Source organism: Dermacentor albipictus, chromosome 7, assembly GCF_038994185.2.
Source record: "Dermacentor albipictus isolate Rhodes 1998 colony chromosome 7, USDA_Dalb.pri_finalv2, whole genome shotgun sequence".
NCBI classification, from domain to species: domain Eukaryota; kingdom Metazoa; phylum Arthropoda; class Arachnida; order Ixodida; family Ixodidae; genus Dermacentor; species Dermacentor albipictus.
Genome location: NC_091827.1, coordinates 83,133,624 through 83,155,148, shown reverse-complemented (window position 1 = coordinate 83,155,148; position 21,525 = coordinate 83,133,624). Strand labels below are relative to the sequence as shown.

The 21,525-nt window shown below is 45.2% G+C and overlaps 1 protein-coding gene across 1 annotated transcript in view; it reads right to left on the bottom strand.

Annotated features, from left to right (window-relative positions):
• The window catches only part of LOC135908717 (protein VAC14 homolog), an 88,754-nt gene that overhangs the window by 18,205 nt on the left and 49,024 nt on the right, over window positions 1-21,525 (bottom strand). Inside the window, exons 10-13 of the mRNA XM_065440578.1 lie at window positions 18,369-18,434; window positions 15,148-15,374; window positions 9,318-9,492; window positions 4,868-4,986 (exon numbers count right to left, since the gene is read on the bottom strand). Coding sequence (XP_065296650.1) covers window positions 4,868-4,986; window positions 9,318-9,492; window positions 15,148-15,374; window positions 18,369-18,434 — 587 coding nt within the window. The remainder of the gene's footprint in view (window positions 1-4,867; window positions 4,987-9,317; window positions 9,493-15,147; window positions 15,375-18,368; window positions 18,435-21,525) is intronic.

Here is a 21,525-nt window from a genome sequence, read left to right as displayed (position 1 = left end):
TTCTAAAAGTAGGGCTAAATATACATTCCAAGCTATCCAACTTTTCCTCTCATGAATTTAATCAGGATTAGTGGGTTTTGCTCTTCGTTGTTTATTTGGCAAACATTTTAAAGCAGTGGCTTGTCACATTTCTGAATCAGTAAATTTCCTCGATGCAGTCACCACCTGATTATTTCCATCCTACTCACTTGCGGGTGTGCTCAGTTCCAAGGTATTTGTTCTTGCTGCACAGAAGGCTTGAAACATAGCTATTTTGCACACAGTAATACCTTGTAGTTAAGATGTATTATCGCCAGTAGCTTGCTTACTCTTGTGCACTGTCACAAAACATTGAGTCTCGGCCATTTGTGCACTATCGGTGTAGTCCGTCATTCATTGTGCTTATGTGATTCAAGTGCATGCCCATTCACTTATAGACATGTTGGCAATAGAGTGGGCGTAAGCTTCCGTGCCAGTTGGGGTAGATGTGTGCAGATACTGTGCGCGAAACATACTATGACAGAAAGTGGTGCTACTCCCTTTGTCATTGTTTAATGAGCGGTACTCACTCTTGTTGATGTTTCACGACTGAGGCATTTTCTTTGGAGGTTACCGATACAACGCTGGCGGATTAGCAAATTTCTCTATACTCGAGGAAAACTGCACATCTCAAAGTGCGGGTAACATGTTCGAACAGTTGCAGCAGCAGGCTGAAAACTTAGCCACAAAGATTCGTTCCATTCCTTAACATACCAGTCACTATATTTGCAGCCAACTACAGCACACGTCTTCAATACACATGATTCAATCCCACATGATTGGAGCACAGTGTGTCAGCGAAAACTCAGTTGCATTTCTGACAGCTGATTGCACAGAAGCAAGGTGGAAGCGATAAAGGTTTCGTATTCATGCGCTGTCGCTGATGCCACGTGTGGCGCACTGCCGACAGTGCCATCTTATATCTCTAGAACAAACTGCTCTGTAAGAAGAGTCAATATAGGTTTGCTGTAAAAATTCTCACTGCCAACCGCACCAACGCTGTAGTGCCACTGCTCCCGTGTTCGTCATCGTTGTGTTCTTCTACAGGTGCCTCCGTTGTGCAAAAAACTATCATCATCCGCAATGGCTCGAGTGTCATCTTCCACAGCAGGCTCATCATTCCAGCACAGAATTTCACTTCTTTCGCCATAATGGGAACGCCCTGTCTACGTGGGTATGAGCCATTGCTTAAGGGGGTTTCTGTGGTCGGACCACAAGCATTTTGCCTAGACATGTACAACTTCACTGTACTATAATGTGTCCAGCTGGTGGGTAGGGGTCGGATTCATTTCGGGCAGCTGCAGAAATTTAAAACGGCATTCACGGAAAGTCTTGGTCTGCAAAGCCATGCAAACCCAACCGGGCATCTCATCTCCAGTTCGGCGTCCCGTGCTTGGAGCTACTCAGTGAAAAGATATGGGTGTCAGTCATGCTGTCTTGTGGAACGCATATTGGACTGGGAGGCTGTTCGCATTCTTAAAGCCTAAAGGCGATCTGCTCTTGCCTATAATGAACAGCCAGAGTTTGCACGAGCAAGTCATCCATCTCCGCAGTGAGCAACACTGACACACACCATGCTTTTTCCTCCATGACATGTACTGCCCATCAGATTCAATGCCTTGTTTGAAAGCATCCACCATAATAATGCCATTTCAAATTCATTGGCATTAAATATTTTTTCAGTGCAAGAAGTGATGGCATAGCCGTTAGGAGAAGTGCACTTGCAGGGGCCTGGTGCAGAGTCTATATAAAGTCGAACTGCGACATAACAAACCAGGATATAATGAATTATCCGATACAACAGAGTTTAAAAAATGTTGGTTGGCCAAGCTTTATTTCATGGCCTAACCTACGGCTATTATGCAATCCAAAGTGCAGGATCCACCGCAATATCGGTTATAGCAAAGTGAATGTTTGACAATCCGCAGTTCAAAACATGCTTCTCAGGAGGCAGGCATTCTGGAGCAGTGTTCTCGGCCAGTCATATTTAGGGTACTATTGGATTCGCGTGGCTCACCACCATGAGCAACAGCATTCCTGGCACAGTGCCAAGATAGTGTGCTTGGCATGGTGCAAGAAATGCTACAGTAAAATCTCGGTGTAACAAACTTGTGTGTTAGTGGCAAAATGTTTATTTTCAAAGGTCGTCATAATGAAAGCCTCAAAATTAAGCATAACAATTGCACTTCAGTAACGCAAATGTCCTGCCTTTGCAACAGTACGTCCAACACATTTCTCACAAAAATGCACACATGATTGCCACGCGATGTGATTTCGTGACGTCACATGACACGTGATTGTCAGACAATGCATGTTTATTTGAAGTGGTCCATGATCTTTTTCTGATGGATGCAGCACAAACAGTGCTACGCAAACGATTCCAGATCGTCCATATTCTTATGAATTGCTTCTGTTGCTGTGCCATTTTTACCTATGAATATGTGGAGCTTCCTTAAGTAGTCCAATAAATCTGGGGCCAATACGAACTCACAGTGATCTTCAGGTGCTACAGCAATAGCATCAAAAGTCAACATCGCAGACCATGTCATCTTTGCTGCCTTCCTCATTCTGAATCACCATGCCCTGGATGCTCTGCAGGATGTCATCAATGGCCCAGCTCTGCAGATGTCCACGTAGCCTTGTCACACTGGACTTTACCATAAAATGTGACTGAAGGATCGATGACTAGCTACTTGCAACTTTGCTTTAGAGCTTCCTTGAAATGCCCCCTGTTGCCTATCCCTAATTTTGTAGTTGGGGATTTGTTTTCATCAAGCCTGCTTTTTTCCAGCAGCTTTGAATGGTAGTCGACGTGACGCTCCACTGTGTGCCGGTAAAACATTTCCGCAGCCTGACGGATGTGCTGCAGGCACAGGTTTATAAGGAGCTGCTGAATGAGGCGCTTTCGAAAGTGCAACATAACACTCCTTATGATGCCCTAGTCCAGTGGCAGCACTACAGATGTGCAGTCCCCTATTTCACGATACGAAGAGCTGAACTCATGGCGACATAAACACCGGAATGCACTTCCAATACACGTTGGTACGTGATGCGTCATGTCTTTCCACAACAAAAGAAAAAGAAAGAAAAGAAGGAAACACCTTACTTCAGCATTTGCTTTTCTGCTCCCACATTGTCTCAGGTTTTCTGAGCCCATGCTCCCTGCCTCTCTGCTAACAAAACCTAATGCATTGTCGCATCCGCAACCAAAAAAAAAACAAGTCCACCACTTGCATTTTTCTCCTCCCGCACCCTTCAGGTTCTTGTGGGAAGCAAGTTGCAAGGCATTCATTCTTTGCACTGCGTTGTTAGCTAGCTTACAGCTCTCGCTGATATGACCGATACACTGAAATTTAAGAATCCCCACATTTCGAAATACATGTTCATAGCACAGTAGACTTCCATTAATTTGATTGTTCAGTTAATTCAATCCCGACCGAAGGTCTCGACAGGCACCCATGTCTTTCTATTGGCCCAAACTTCTGTTATTTCGATCCTAAAATTGGCCTTCACCGAATAATTCGAACTTGATTGGTCAGCTTCACCGCAAGATAGGTGTGTTATGTGGCGAGGCATAGGCCATTTACTGCAATGCAACACACTACGAATGAAAAATGGGGACTGTCACGGGACATAGAACGCATTTGTTAATTATACAGGCATGCAAGCACCATCTCCAGTCATACTACAAGTGACTAGATGCCTAATAAGCATACTGGCAGCCATTCACAGCTGTTTCTGATGTTGACTGGCGATTTGAGCGCTTGTTTTGCCCTCCGTGCATGCCTCATATTTCAGACTGTTAATGGAGCCGATTATGCATTAATTATATGCGCGCACACGCACCGAGCACTGAAAAGCAAACAAAAACCATCCATGCTTTGGGAACGCTAATGAAAAGGAAGCCAGTAAAATTTAAAAAAAACACGCTCCAAACCAAGGGGAGGTTTAAAGCAAAAAAGAGCAGTGGTCTATTTAAAACTCTGAAGGCCTGTTAGTAAACTTGTTACTGTCATTAGGCGTATCGGTGCTCGTACTGTGACTCGAGACAGCATATGTGTGTGAGTAAATTAAGGAGCACATGCTATATCCGTGACAGCAGCACCTATTGGCCGTTTGATTTGCTTCACCACACAGAACGGCATTACTGCGGTGAAGCTAGCTTTAAAGTCAACATTACCAAGTGAATTAATAGCCTGTTTCGGCGCTTTTTCTGCCCTTTGTTTAATTCCAACTGCCCGTTAATTTAACCAGTTTCATGGTCCAGCGAGGATCTAATTGAACGAAGTCAACCGTACTGAGGTGTTATTAGCATAACACATATATTAACTAACGATAGACATTCTGAAAGGTTCTGTATTTTAAAGTTCGTAGTCTGAAATATTTTTACATTGAAACTATGAGCAGTTGGCCCAGAATTTCTTAAACGTTCGTTAATCTGAAATGTTCATTAATGCAGCGTTCTTTGTAACGAGGTTTGACTGTATTCCCTGTAGACGCGGATGTTTATGGGCGATGCTAAGGCACTGTCCTTGAAGCGAAACAAGACAAAGTGAAATCCAGTTTTGCCAAATATTTTTGTGAACCCAACAACGATCAAGACGAAGGGGCAAATTTGAATGGGTGCCTTGCTATGCTAGCTATGCAAAGTTCACAATGCTAAACCCAGAAGATAGTGTGCATATATGACCCGCAACGCCTTTTCTTCCTGTTCATGTACACTGTTGATCTGCTATATGCTATAATGCACCTAAGAGCTTTGTGTGCACAGTACTGAACTCCCACATGTTATATTTAACGGAAGACACTTCCGAAACAAACACAGTTGTTATAATGCTGTTGTGGATACAAGAGAAGCAGCAGGGAGCAGGTGTGCTCGTAGTTCTGGGTGAGCAGGCACAGGGATATTGTGGCAACCGGGTTGTGGCACCAAGACCGGTACAGGCAGCAAAACAGCGAGCAGCTCTCCTGCATACACACATGCATAAATTGAAGCGTGGCATCTACTTCAATGCATGAACTTCATACATGAGAAATAAAATTCAGTACACTGTGACATCCAAGAAACACCAGAGCAATAAACTAGTGGTGTGCGAACACCGAGTAGCAGATTTTGAATCGAATATTGAATAGAATCGCAAAGAAATAAATGTGTGCAGCTTGCACTAGTGGTGCAAGGCTGGAGTCAACAGCAGAAGTTATATCAGGTTTTGCTAAGTTGTAGTCTCGGCGGTCTTGATGCTGGAAGTCTCTGAGCAGTTGCAGGCCGGGATCATTTTCTCGGTGACGTCGAGCAATCCGGCGCCAACTCTCACATTCCTTGGACTGAAACTCGGGATGCTCGACTTGGCGTCGCCTCTTCTCAGCCGCACCTTCGGTACAGTGTTCTGGATCAGCTTGGCGGCGACGCATTGCTTCTCGTTTGGCAGTACAGTGCTCTTCATGGTAAGCTGCTTCTTCTCCAGGCATCTGGCCTTTGTCCATACTTCCCACGGCAGCAGCACGTATGCACAAAGTAGAGGAGGGGCGAGGTGTGTTGCCGTGCTGGCTGTTCCGAGTTTTTACTCGCCTGTGATGTCAGGCATATTGGTGCTTATTAGGCATATCGGTGCTCGTAACGCAACAGGAGATGGCAGGTGCACGCGTGCAAATTAAGTAACAAATACCGCGTGCCGTGATAATTGCCCCTTCCCACTCTTAACTTGCTTCAACACAATGCTTCACGTATGCTTCACCACGTAACAAAGTTGTATTGAGGCGAAGTTGACTTTCGGAAATTGGCATTATGCACTGCGTTGTGCTTTCTGAACTTCGAAGCCATTGGCGAGGATTACAAAGGTGGAGTCAGCACCATTACTCACAGCGGCAAATTCTTTCAATGAAAGACACAGCACCAAACAGCAAGAACCTTGGTGGCAAACGTCAAAATGGCTACGCCTAGTGTTGTCGCGGTGATGGCTACAGCTGCCAGCGAATTTGTGTACAATGTGTATCCAATTAGGCCTAACTGGCTAGACAGTGTGGCCAATAGTCTGGCTGTGACAAAAATTCGCAGCTGGCTGGTGTGATAATGGGCCACAAACCACCGCAAAATGCTTGTTGCTGATGTTTCTATAGGTGACGTATCAGTGATTGGTCACGCGATCATATGTAGGGTTAGACTGACAGGCATTGAAGCGGAGTTCGAGTCTGTGGTCGACCAGCTGACAACTACTGTGAGCCCGCATGCCAGGTTTGTTTGTCTGGTCGCATGTGGGTAGAAAACTGAGATCTGTGCAATTCTGCGTGCATGAACACTAAACTCACGTATCCGATACGATCAGCACGTCTTTCTGTGGCTAGTTGGCCCGAGCTTTGAACATGTGTCTGTGCTTTCCACACGCACTGCTTTTGTTTCCTCCATTCACGTACAGCAAAACCCCGTTAATTCGTACTTCATGGGACCGGAGAAAATGTCAGAATTAATCGAATATTGAATTAACGAGGTTTCGACAATAATAACTAAAAAAATGCCTAAAACATCAACATACCTTTACTTCATGAAATAACTGGTTACTGTTGCTTGTTGCGTGCAAGAAATTTGTGCAGAAAGCACAATTTTTCAGAGTTCTTGTAGGTGGTGCAGTCTACGCAGACTGTCGGGAGAAACGACACAGATGTCCTCCAGAACTTTAAGGGCGTCATCAGCCTCTTTAGCAGTGCGGCGTGGCACTTCACATGCAAACATAATGGGTGTATTTTCGCTATCAGAGTCGGGCTCTTTGTTGCCTAGTACATCCAGTATTTCATCTGCGTTGAGGCGACTGGCAAACGGCAACATCACTATCTATGTGGATGTATTCGTCCAGCGGGTAGTCTGGAGGCAGAAGTCGGTTCAAGCGATTGTCATCTTCCTCAGCGTTTTCGTGAACATCCGTATCCCCGGCTTCCAAAGATTCATCGTCACGGACAAAGCCGCTGTGTTGAAAGCAGTTCGCCATTACTGTGGGCGGAGCGTTGCTCCACACGTGCCACCCTGAGCACTGCACTGAGCAGAGTTGCATCATATTTTTTCTTTGCCTCCATACAGAGCAACATGCGCTCAAGCACTCGTCTTCTGTATCGGCCTTTCACATACTGAATAATTCCCTGATCCAGAGGGTGCAGGGAAGCCATAGTGTTAGGTGGCAGAAAAAGCAGCGGTGTGTTTGTCAGCCCCGACAACTTATTTTGCACACAACAGTTATCGAGAACAATAAGCGCTTTGTGCGATTTTGCACAAAAGCGCGCAAAGCGCTAATTTTTCTAGATAGCTGAGGTCATCCACGCCTTTCGATTCGAGCAATAGTTTACGGGAAGTTTCTTTATGCTTTTAAAGCATCTCGGCTTTTCTGCTTTGCCGATTATCAATAGCAATAGCCGCTCCTTGCCTGTCATGAAGGCAGCCAGCAAAGCTGTTATTCTGTCCTTGCTTTGTTTACTGCCAATGCAAGAGTCCCCCTTAAATGTGATGGCTTTATCTGGCAGTGCTTTGTAAAAGAGGGCCGTCTCATCTGCGTTAAAAAATGTCGCAGGCATCGTAATCGGATAGGCGTGCGGGTAATCCGGCCCTCCAACCTTCGACAACCCCTTCGTTCACAGCCCCTTTCTCCCCGCACACGCTTCGGAAGACCAGGCCGTGTCTTTTCTTGAATTGGTTGATCCAGCCTTCCGATGCCTTGAAGTCTTCCATGCTGAGCTTCAGCGCATACTTTTTGGCCTACGCAAAGATAAGAGGGCCACTTAAAGGCAGCTGTGTGTAGTGGGAATCGGCAATCCATCTTAACAACGCTTCTTCAAGTTTCGGGTGCGCTGCCGTTTGCAGTCTCTTCCTGTTGTCAGCAAACTTGTCACTGTCATACGCCTGAAGAATCTTTGCTTCATTTTTCACGTACGTGATGAGCGTGCTTCTCTTCACGTTGAATTTATCCATTATGACCTGCCGGGCCACCCTTGCCATTCAAGGCTTTCAATATTTCTATTTTCACTACCAAATCCTTTGCCTCATACTTCGCCCGCTTCGGTGGTGCACGAGAGCACATGGTGGCACGGCTAGGTGCGGCGATTAAGCGACGAGTACACGCACAATGTCAAGAAAAAACAAAGTATAAATGGGAAAAAGAAAAGTGCAAAAAAAATTTAACACCCACAAAAAGAAAGTTCTCCAGTCCTTGCACACGCACTTGACGCAAACCGATGAACACAATAAAAACAACAATGAAAAAAAAAACTGCACAACTCCGCAACCACACAACTGCAGAAGCAAAAGACAACGTCGGAAATGGCGGACAGCAATACAAAGAAAAAAACATGTATGTCTAGATTAGGGTTGCTAGCATAGACTGATAACTACTGTGCCAATAACCATAGCGATGCAGAGGTAGTGCCAAGTGCCATAAGCGACTGCAAAGCCAGAAGTACGTCATTGCCGCCATGTTTCTTGAGATGCAGGTTTTTCTATTATGTAGCAATAAAATAAACATGGTGGCCTTGATGTATTTCTGGCCTTTGGCGCTCCCAGCATATGCAAGCATGGCCTTTGAGATCGGCGCACGCTAATCGGAGACGCCATCACTGGCAGTGCGATTTGAACACCCCCTAGTGCCACCCGATCCTATGTGCCTCACGCGCCTCTGAGCTACGTGAACTGTCCAAATTAACCGAAGTACGACCAAATATGTCCGAATTAACGGGAGTTTCGTGCCATAGGGTTATGGACATGTTTGATGGGATCAGACAGCGCGTCCGAATTAACCGAATTACCGAATTAATGGGGCCAAATTAACGAGGTTTTACTGTACCATTAATCATCTCGACTGGACCAGTCTACCTGGTCGAAACTGCTACTGACCGATAGATATCGCTCGCCCTGAGAACACTGTGCATGTTAAGGCACCGACCACGGCAACATCATTCCCTGTGGGTACCAGTTATTAAAAAAATATATAATATTCGAGAAATAGAATAATGATATTTAGCTCTTTTTTTTTTATTCAATTCAAAATCTGCTATTCAGTATTCGCCAACCCTAACTTGTAACACGAGCCTTGGCTAAAGCCAAACAAAAGCAGGCGTTTACACGCAGGGTGCCATTGAAGCAAATGTGACCTCCGGTGTTTCTTGGCACCACTTTATATGTACAGCCCGGTGTTTCTTGGCACCACTTTATATGTACAGCCCTGTGAAATCATTGGCATGTGACTCTCATGTTCAGAACATTGAAGAGGGATGCAACCTGGTTGCTACATTTGTGCAGAGACGCGCATCAACACACCACCAACCTTGGTGTTGAGGTCCTTAAGTTGGTTGCGCAGCTCGAACAGCTCAGTGGAGGTGAGCAGGATGGTGTTGAGGGTCTGCACCATGTGTGCCGCAAAGCGCAGGTCCTCCCGGCCCAGCAGGATCTCCGACAGGGACTGGTAGATGTCCTCCGCACTCAGCAAAACGCACAGCTGCCTGGGCCATGCATAAAATGCGCATAACAAGGCGGCAGTCTGGGAAAGCACTTCTATAAACAGAGCTCTTCCACCATACAGCTGCCAACAGATTTTTTGGATGCTCGATTTTGCCGACATGCCCACGGCCACCGCTATCTCGCTCATAGAACCCAACCAATGTATCACGGCAAGATGAGGTTTAATTCGGACGCCGTACGGTGCCTCGCTCTGTTACAAATCGAACTCTGGGATTTCACAACCAGCCATTCATGTTGAGCCAGGCCGTAGCGGGGGACTCCGGATAGATTTTGTGCCTCGCTCAGTTTTTCAAGAACGATTCACGCACGTCAATGATGGTGCAAAAATGGAGGTCGCAAACAAAGTCACGGACCATTCAGATTGTCGCCATACACTCCCTTTTGATAGTGAGGTGGTTCTTTGGTTCTATGAGTTTAGTACAGCCACTGTGAACAGAACCAAACTGTGACTTTGCTTGCTAACAGTGCTGGTTAGACCTAATTGCCTTGGCTGCATCCATGCGAAGAAAATTTTCTGCTGATGTTGGCAAGAAGTTGCAGCAAGCTTGCCACTAATATGTCTGTACAAACAGCTTATCAGTGGTCAAGCCTGAGGTCACATGTAAATGCTGGACTGATAGCCACAGAAGCAGTGTTCGGGTCTGCGGGCAACTGGCCAGAAATTATCTAACGCATGTGCACCTACCATGCTTGTCAGTGCCCTTCAAATGAAGTCCGTCAATAAACAGAAGTAGCACCATCCTCTGAACCTTACGATCCTTCGAACCCCATTCCAGCACTCCACCATGCTCCCTTCCTCGTGCATAAAAGCAGTGTGCTTCCTTTTTCCTAATGGACAACCGTTATCATGTGACAGCGCATACTTTTTCTTTTGTTATTGTTGGAAAGAAAAGTGTGTGCTTTATTAAAAGGCTCTCCGATGCCATTCCCGTTGGGGTTCGTGCACGTGAGTGAGTGCACCACCCAAAACGCTGGGCTTTCTGGAGGCTCCAGTTGTCCATGATGAGCAGCCGTGCATACGGTTGTCAGAAATGCTTTAGTAACAGAATCATTTGTTTTGCATTGCGAGTAACAAGGCGTAGAGTGAAAATAATTCGGATACACTGGAGTGACTGCAGAAAATTTAACAGATCACCATACTTGGACAGTAGAAGCTTGTTAACTCGAAGTTGTAAAAACTGGGGAAAACTTCAAGATAAGCAGAGTTTCGAGATAAGCAACCCACGAAAATATATGCCTTAGGGCCGTGCATAGACAACACAGAGCCTTTCAAGATGGGCACCAGCAGCCATTAAATTTCTCACAAAAGCTCAATGTACCAGGAGCGGTACTTCTGGCAGATCACTTTTGAGATATATTGTGCGACTCAGCCCCCGACACATTGGGTGTCTATGGGCAACAGAGATCCTCGCACAGAGGCAACAAAACATCATATTTACACAATTGTAAATCGACCTATTTTGTTTAATTTGAAAATCTGAAGTGGGCGGGTTGACTTACAATCAAAACCAAAACATGGCACCACCAAAAAAAGCGAGACCAACGATATATCAGGGGAGGTACAACACAGTTACAATTTTATGTTTGCTTTATGGCCCTACCCATAGCTTTTCGCTATTCTGCGAGTTTGTTCGCTTTTCAGGAGGGCTTTTCAACATTTTTGAGTTTTACAGTGCACACAACACTTATGGGGGGATGTCCATAGTTGACGGAAGTGCCGCTGTTCCATTCGCAGCGGCACCCTCAGAATGGCGGCGCTTGCGGGGAGTATCGATAGTTCATAGAAGAGCGGACACCACTGAGGTGTTTCTCTTTCCTTGACACGTATGACTTGAGTGCCGGCTACGTGCTACTTCCATGGTTCCACAGTCGTCATGCGTGCTCGAGGGCCAATAAACATTCGGCCCCCGTTCACAGCAGCATTCAAGAGGGCTACCATACTTTACGCCGAAGAAACAAATCACTGCGCAGTGGGCCGCAACTTCTATGTTTCTGAACGGGTTGTGCGAGAGTGGCGACTGCAGCGAAACAAAATTTTCACCTGTGACGGCAAGTCAAGAATTTCCCACAGGCCAAAGTCCGGACACCTTACGGAGCTGTAGGCCAAGCTTGCGGTGTACGTCACTGAAATGCGTGATCGGTCCCTGCCAGTTAAGTCCAACATGGTCATGAAACAAGCCTGGATCTTCCCCTTTTAAGCACCTGCTCCACCGTGAGTACGAGTGGCTGGCGACACAAGACCGCGAACTTACACCAACCGGACTTGTCAAAAGATCCTCCCTGATGGCTGCGTGTGGTTGGGTGCATTCGGCGTGGGCTGCTGTTCTAAAAGATGTCATGATGCGGTCGTTTGTGAAATGAGGAATTTTGCTAAATGACGACATGCTGTGGAACCATAGCAGCGGTGACAATGGCACAAGACGTGTAGTCCAGTGACCATGCCAGCTATTAATAAATTTTCGTTATGGAATGTGCCCTCGGGTATGCTCTTTTTTTTTCCCTGTCACATGCGATATGGGGGGAGGGGAGGATTTACATTCAAATTGACTTCATCATCCTCCTCAGCCTGGCTACGCCCACTGCATGGCAAAGGCCTCTCCCGTACTTCTCCAATTACCCTGGTCATGTGCTTATTATGGCCATGTTGTCCCTGCAAACTTCTTAATCTCATCTGTCCACTTAACTTTCTGCTGCCCCCTGCTATGCTTCCCTTCTCTTGGAATCTAGTCTGTAACCCTTAATGACCATCGCTTATCTTCCCTCCTCATTACATGCTCTGCCCATGCCCATTTCTTTTTCTTGATTTCAACTAAGGTGTCATTAACTCAAGTTTGTTCCCTCACCCAAACTGCTCTCTTCTTATCCCTTCATGTTACACCTATCATTCTTCATTCCATAGCTCGTTGTGTCGTCCTCAATTTAAGTACAACCTTCTTAGTAAGCCTCCAGGTTTCTGCCCCATACGTGAGTACTGGTAAGACGCAGCTGTTATACACTTTTCTCTTGAGGGATATTGGCAACCAGCTGTTCATGATCTGAGAATGCCTGCCGAATGCACCCCCCCAGCCCATTCTTATTCTTCTGATTATTTCAGTCTCATGATTCAGATCCGCGGTCACTACCTCCCCTAAGTAAATGTATTCTCTTACCAATTCCAGTGCCTCGCTACCTATCGTAACCTGCTGTTCTCTTCCAAGACTCTTAAACATTACTTTAGTTTTCTGCAGATTAATTTTTAGACCCACCTTCTGCTTTGCCTGTCCAGGTCAGTCTCTTTGCCTCTCCACGCCCTACTTTATTGGCATTTTGTTGCTTTCTTTATGGAGGACTACGGTGGCTGTGGAGCCGCTATAGATATCTTTTAGTATTTTTACATACGGCTCGTCTACACCGATTTCGTAATGCCTGCGTGACTGCTGAGGTTTCGAGTGAATCCAATGCTTTCTCGTAATCAATGAAAGCTATATATAAAGGTTTGTTATATTCTGCCTATTTCTCGATCCCCTGATTGATAGTGTGAATGAGATCTATTGTTGAGCAGCCGTTACGAAATCCTGCCTGGTCCTTTGGTTGACAGAAGCCTAAGGTGTTCCTGATTCTACTTGCGATTATTTTAGTAAATACTTTGTAGGCAACGGACAGTAAGCTGATCGGTCTATAATTTTTCAAGTCTTTGGCGTCCCCTTTCTTATGGATTAAGATTATGTTGGCATTCTTCCAAGATTCTGGTGTGCTCAAGGTGATGAGGCATTGCGTATACAGCGTGGCCAGTTTTTCTAGAACAACCTGCCCACCATCCTTGAATAAAACGGCTGTTACCTGATCCTCCCCAGCTGCCTTCCCCCTTTGCATAACTCCCAAGGCTTTCTTTACTTCTTCCGGCGTTACTTGTGGGATGCCGAATTCCTTAGACTATTCCCTCTTCCATTATCGTCGAGGGTGCCACTGGTGCTGTGTAAATCTCTATAGAACACCTCAGCCACTTGAACTATCTTATCCATATTTTGTAATGATATTGCCGGCTTTGTCTCTTAACGCATACATCTGATTCTTGCCGATTCCTAGTTTCTTCTTCACTGCTTTTAGGCTTCCTCCGTTCCTCAGAGCATGCTCAATTCTAACCAAATTATACATCCTTATGTCAGCTATCTTACGCTTGTTGATTGACATGGAAAGTTCTGCCAGTTCTATTCTTTATGTAGGGTTAGAGGCTGTCATACATTGGTGTTTCTTAATCACACCTTTCGTCTCCTGTGATAGCTTACCGGTATCCTGTCTAACGGAGTTACCGCCGACTTCTATTGCACACTCCTTAATGATGCATGTAAGATTGTTGTTCATTGCTTCAACACTAAGGTCCTCTTCCTGAGTTAAAGCCGAATACCTGTTCTGTAGCTTGATCCAGAACTCCTCTATTTTCCTCTTACTGCTTATTAATTGATCGGCTTCTTCTGTACCAGTTTCTTCCGTTCCCTCCTCAAGTGTAGTCTAATTTGAGTTCTTACCATCCTATGGTCACTGCAGCGCACCTTGCCGAGCACGTCCACATCTTGTATGATGCCAGGGTTAGCGCAGAATATGAGGTCTATTTCATTTCTAGTCTTGCCATTCGGGCTCCTCCACGTCCACTTTCGGTTATCTCATTGCGGAATAAGGTATTCATTATCTGCAAATTATTCAGTTCTGCAAACTATACTAATAACACTCCCGATTGTGAATCGTCTTACACTCGTGTAAATACGATAGGCACCGACATGTCAAAAGCCACATCACGCAAGATATCGTGGAAGTCACTCAACATCAGCGATGTGCACCGCTTAGACATCTCCATCCTTGCACAATTCTTGAGGTAGAGTGGAACCTTGGTTATGTGTCCCCCAATTTTGTGATAGCCTGGGTCAATTTCACAATCCACTGCCGAGTCTTACTAAAGTGAAACTACATCCAAAAAATAAACACCTGAGAATACTGCCTCAGCACAAATAGAAAGAGAGAAAGCAAGTGTGAGGATCAAACCGATTAGCTATCGGAAGGCACGCAAATCATGTTGGATATGTATGTTCCCGCATGCAATTTTGAGCTTTATTTATGCGCAAGCAGACAAGACTTCACAAGAGTCTGGCATTAGGTTTCCAGCTTTGCACGGTCATCACGTCATGCCAACACTACAATTTCCACATAATCGTTTATGTTATGTTGAAACTTTAACACGAATGCTATTGCACTTGTGCGAAATGCTCATGCCAACTGTGGCAAGATCGCTTCCCTCACTCCGCTGACAAATTCGACAGAGCAGAGCGCGGGAGCACGTCTACACTCCTACATGGATTCTGGGTAGTTTTGCAGCTGAGCTGATAGCGCTTCACTCACGCCTCGGCAAGTAGACGCGAGCAATTTACACCGACAGTACATGACAAAGTATCATAAGGTTACTACAACACCTGCAATCTATGACAAAGAAGATAAGACAGCATAATGCTTTCACACATGTACATTCAAACACAGACATGTGCAGACATGTGCGCCTACGTGGTTATCTCGTGTCTCCTTCCTTAGTCCTTTGTTTTATTTGGCGCCTTTGTTGTAATCATCGCACATACATGCACATACTTACTTAAACACATATGCATACACACCTGATGATGAAGGAGCCCCTCTCTTCAAGCAGCTGCAAGTCAGACTGGAACAGGTCGAGCAGCGAAAGCATGAACTTGCCGAAGTAGCCATTGGGCACAGCAACTGCATCACCAGCAGGCACACCGACACCGCCCCCGCTGCTGGCAGCCCGTTTCGTGGCGCCGCTGCCGCCGGCTGCACTCGACGACGAGATTTCTGCCAGGACCTCAAGGTCCAACAGGACCACCTGCGCAAATATTGAGGAAGGAAACACTGTGCTACAATTTCACGCCGCTAGAGTAATGAGCGTTACCAAAGCCTTAAGTAAGAGAGTGGTGAAGTATAGTCAAAGAAAACCTTGTTTTCATGCATTTAGCACAAAAAGGTAGATCGTCCATGCAGAAAATTAAGGCCGGACATTCCCTCATTAATTTTGTGACACCACGAATCTCAAGGTATCTTCTTGTATTCTAGCTATTTTGGCACGAGAAAAGTTCTTCAATCTTGTTACTTTGAGTGTTCAGCCCTTTTGGAATGCAATGCCTTTTATAATGCAAACATTGCCACTCATTGGCAATGTTTTTAGAAAAACTTGTTCCCCCCTTAATCGTAGAAGCTGTAAGAAACAAAGAAAAATGTAAGTTATACAGACGAATCTCGGTAATTTGAACATGCTTAATTCGAACTTCCAGTTTATTCAAACGGACACTGCGGTCCCATCAAAGTTATGTGTATTACAATGGGCGAAAACGCCCAGTAATTCGAACACGTTAATTTGAACAGACGACGCTTTGGCAATGTTCTCAGCAGCGCACCAAATCACGTGGCAGTGCCTCCGACCAGCATTGCTCTGACCTTGCCATAGAAGAAAAGCTTAGGAGAGACCCCTGAACACTGCATGCGAAGAAAAAAATTATGTAGGGAGAATTTCATGCTTTCAAATGGCAAGGTTGCCATTTCTGCATCACGCCGTAACGCCCTAACAGTGCTAGCGGCAAGACGTGTGCCTTGGGAAAGACCTATCCTGGACTCATTTTTCGCAGCGTGCTTGCCGCTGTGACGAACCGCGAGCGGAGGAGATCAATAAGAGTGGCCCCTGCAGTGACGTACATGTGGGAAACTAGTGTCATGTGGACCCGCCCGACCACTCTATTCGTACTCGCGTCTGGTTCAGCCAGACCGCTTGTTTCGCACTATCATCTGCTCACATCAGCTCTCGCTCGAGCTTGTCTTGGTTGGCTTCGTTTATCTCATTTGCACTTGTTTTTTTACAATGACAAGTCCAAATCGAAATCTCCCAATGAAAAGGTTGTTGGAGACAGTGCGCCACATCCTATTCTGTAGGACAAGACAGACGCTGAATACAAGGTCGCGAAGGCGGCACCCAGTACACCATTGTCCTTGTCTTTTGAACGCGGTGACGCCACAACAGAAGGGAGCGCACTAACGTTATGAGCTGTGGGAATGACTGTCATGTTGATAAGACATTACTCTTGTTAAGAACGCAGGACAAAGAATGTAAACACAGCGCCGGTCTGACAGCAGATGAAAGAAAAAGCACGCGAGCATGCAGAGGGAAGCAGCGGCAGAAGCCCAGTCTGGCCTCAGCAGCTCCACTGCCATCAAGCTGGCAGGAAAGCTAATCCGCCTCCCTACTGCCTTTCATTGAATCTACGCTCCCCTCACCTTCCCTATCAACTCCCTCACCTTCGACGGTCTCCGCGCCGGTTCCACCAGCCCTGCCGGCCTAGCATCAACTTGCTCCTTGAAGTTTCATTTTCTGCCGTTATCGGGAAGCGAGCATTGGCTGGCGTGGGCAGTTTCATTGTCCTCGCTTGCTGCGTGCTTGCACGCCGCAATATTCCACGGCTAGCAACGTTCGTGCACAGTGCTATGGTGCAAAGAGTACTTCAAGAACAAATAATCCTTTTAATTCCAACAAATTTCCGGGCCCCTTCGAGCTCAAATTATCGAGGTTCGACAGTATTATGGGTTTCAATATCCTGAAACTGCAAAGTGCATTATGAGGGATGACATATAGCTGAGGACTCTGGATTAATTCTGATTATCTGTCCTTGTTTGGTGTGCACCCAAGTCTAAGTGAACAAGCATTTTCGCATTCCGATCCCATATAAATGTGGCCATGGTGGCTAGGAATGAAATGAAAAATAAAGCCGAAGAAATTAAAAGGAAAGTGTGCACTGTATACACCGTATTTGCACGATTATAACGCACACCTTTCTCTAAAAAAAATAAAATGTGTGTTCAAATTTGTACGCGCGTTGCAACTGAAACTAATTCTACTTCAAATAAAAAATGAGACCACTTTTTTCTACAAAGAAAGAAAAAAGGACAAAAGAGCTCAATGCAATGTGGCTAGATATACTGCAATCAAACGGACGTTGTTTTTTTTTATGCCTTGGCATGCGGTCGCAATGTTCAAGTTTGCTGTACGTGTGTCATTTTTAATGCATTAGATCGAACCGAAGATGACTTTCTGTGGTCAGTAGGCAGCGAAAAGGAGCTGTCGTCAAACTCCGATAGCCACTAGCTGCTAAGGTTCAGCTGTGTGCGTGTCTGGAAAACTTCTTATGTTCCATAAAGTCGCTTCAACGTAGTACGCGTCGACTCGGTTTTTGTTACTTGGTGTGTGTGGTAGAATCGAGTTAGTGTTCTTTATATTTGGTCGGTAATATATCTGTGCATTACAAACGGGGGTGTGGTAGAATCATGAAAACATGGTAGCTTAAATAAAAACCTATCAGGTACACTGAAAGCAATTTCATTCCTTGTGTAAAGAAATGAAAACGTTTTCTAAGCATGTTGTTGCTCCCAATTAGCATGTGACGCCTCCCGGTCAAGCCTTGAAATAACTACTTCATGTGCCTAAATATGATAGCTTTGTTTTTAACAAGTGACTCTTCACGTCCCAGCACATTCTTCAATCCCTTCTTTATACGTCTTGCTACTGTTTTGTGCAGTTTCCGTGAAGCTTTTCGCATGTTTGATAAATAATTTTGCAAATTTGCACAGGTCTACTAAGAGATTGTGTAAGTACTGTTCACAATATCTGAGTTGAGGAAATCAAACAGTCACTTTAACTTCAGGCTTTCTTTTAATACAGCTTGGTATTGAGAGTGATAAGGCATGCAAAGCTTGACATCAATTTTGTGTCATGAACGTTCATGTCAAATTCCAGTCCGCATACAGTGCAATACCAGACCGTAGAGAGCGCCCTTACCTCATCTGAGGGATCTGAAAGCGTCTGCAGCAGCTTCGGGAATATCTCTTCCACGTGGACAAAGATCTAAAGAAAAAGAAAATGGCAGCACAGTGTGAAGTCCTGAATTCAACTGCATGCTTCAAGAGGATTGAAGCTTCGATTAAATCTCAAATGGAACTCACAATTCGATATTTCCTACGTGCTAGAAAGTTCGACTGGTTACTTGTTCTGAGGCAGGGGTTACCAAGCAGGGTGTACAATGGAACCCCTGGGTTCTGTGAATGGCATTTTGGAACTCCGTGAGTGGTCAGAAAGAATCTGACCCTACCTGTCTTTCCCCCTCTCTCTCAATTACAATAAATTTTATTAAAATCGATCAAGAGATTATCTCAGAAAAGCACTTCCATGTTCCCATGTATTTGAATAGGCGGCATCGGAGTTCGGCCCGAGCTAAATCATCGTAAGCATGTTTATGGAACACCGTGACATCTAACAGGCTGCCCATAATTTTACCTTTTAATATGAACAAGTCTTTCATCCTGCAAGAAAAGCTCACTCAGTGTAGTTTCGAACAGCAACTAAGGCATAACGAAGACTGAAATGCAACATTCGGCACTCTTAAGTTGACTCGAAAGGATGCTGATGACCTTGTTTAAGTGATTCAATAATTTGTGCACTTTTTGTTAGCATTTCTACATAATATACAGTCTGCAGCCATTTGGTTGCTGTGTTGCGACACTTATAGTGAGTCTCTGTGCAAGCACATCAGTGGGAAGCGGGAGAAGGTACTGGTTTTGCAGCAGCGGGAAAGCTGGCGAGGTTTCCCAAGGCCAGAGGGATTGAGGACTCCTGTTCCATAGTATGAACTGCCTTGGAAATCTTTATAACTGATGCTCAAACACTCACGAACCAGTCAGCCTAACCCATGTAGAACCTGTGTTGAGCGCTGTGCTTAACAGAGGTTCTACAGGCCTTTTCACCTATCAGTGCCATCTCTGCACCATAACTAAACAGTACACAGAGGTGTACTGCTGCCCTTTTAGACATAACCGTTAGTGCCGTCATAAAATTAGTTTGCTGGTGCCACGCTGCTTGTGAAGTTGTGCTTTCTGCCCTTGCTGTCCTTTGTAGAGAGCTACTGCCGCAGAGTACACCACGTACAGAGGCTTTCTGTGCATACAACATAGCCCCAACGCCATTGGGAAAGTTGCAGGTATCACTGAATGCAACATTCCACTCATGTTCTACGTGAAAACATCAGGCGTTTTTCACTGCATTGCACAGCCACATCTGAGAATGGCTTCACTTTTGAATAGCACTGTAATGAGGGAGTGCGTAACCGATCTCCTCGTCAATTGTTTCTACAGTTCACTGCTGTCGACTAAGTGCCAGCAAAATTCATATCTATTGTGCATTAAACATATGCATTACATGGCTTATTCCGTTGTGTTGTGTGTATGCATTCACGACTCACAGACGGCACTTAAGATGTCACCCATGGGTTTCATTGTTAGCACATACTACAGAGGTTTGTGCAGTGAGCTCTTGGTGCTTCAACGCCACATAACATGTATGCTAGCGCTATCGACTGAAACATTTTGTTCAAGTTTTGCAAGAGAACACTGAATCAAATGGAGTGGCGATTTCTCAATGCTCCAGGTTCTGCGTAATTTATGGAGAGTGGTACTGATGGCAGTTTCTTTTAGTTTTGATATCTCAAAGATCTATTCTCGCAAGTGTTTCATGACATGTTCGTACTTCATTGACTTGTAATAGAAACGTAGAATTTTACAGGGGGACTACTACACCTATACTACCTAAAACTAGGCCTTTTACACAGTACAAAATTTAACTGCACTTTCCCCACTAAATCCAAATGAAAGCAATACACAATGAAACCCTGTTAATATGTAGATGGCGGGGAACACGGGTCAGGTACGCACTAAGCAATGTACTAATTAACCGACGATGGCAGATGAGTGGCTATACACTTACCGGCGAAAAAAAAAAAATTGTTAATTCTCACTGAAACATACATGCAAACAAGTTTTATTTGTGAGCAGACAGCAAACTCCAGATTCATTTGCCATCGTGGTGGCCTTGGAGCAACTACAGCAACCTCAACCTCAGCAAGGCCATGAGCCAGTTTCTCCATCACGCCCCCCTTTTCTGCGAACACACTCACGAAGGTCAACACAGTAGCCTCGTCAGTCACGGAAGGACCATTCTCCACGTCGTCAACCATGACAAGGATGTGGAAGCACTAGAAGCTATGGAAGCAGGAAACATGTGGCATGTCACTATCGGTGGCGATTGCAGTCCAGGCAGGGTCCGTGCACCACAGTTTCACTATTTACGGTTTCCACACACGACATGTCACCAATTCCTAACTGTTTGGCATGCATTAAAGGGGTCCCGAGCCACCCCTCAGGCTTGGTGAAAAAACATAGTTCACAGATAGCATACACTGCTGTGAAAATCTCAGCCAAGTTTTGTAGCCACGTGCGGCGTGTGGACCTCGTAAACGGAGTGCAAAGTCACCTTTCTTTCAAATGCTCTTTCCACTGAAGCCTGCTTCTTACTCTTTTCATAAAACACTTAAACCTCAAAATAACGAAGTATTTAACTTCTAATGACCTCTTGTCCATAGAACATCACGTATCTAGATCCTCAATATAACAAAGCGCATTTGTATGCGATTTCAGTATAACGAACTTCAACTGCAGCCACAAAGAAATGCCGAGACATAAAATGGAAACTTCCAAAAATGTAGATGGTCAAATGATTGAATTATAAACAGCTGCTTGCAAATGCACCTTTCAAATTGCATGCCACGCGACAAGAGCGACCGCCGAAGTGGAGCCGCATCATGTTCCGTATAAAGCTCAAGTGCAATAAGATCCTATTGCGCCAGGTGCACTATGTGCTTTAGGTGCGAGTTAAAGTGTATTTAGGTGCGAGTGAAAAATGTGACGTTCAGTAGGCAGACTGTTGCAGGCATGCCCTGCTCCGCCATAGCCTTTGCAGTGCAAATCATCATCAGAGGAGGGAAAGCACTGTGAAGGGCAAACTTGATTGCAAATAACTCCACTTCTGCTAAATGCGTCGAAGTACTTTTTGAGGCAAAGTATTTCTGAAATGGCCTATTTTAACTTCAAATGCATTTCTCCACTTC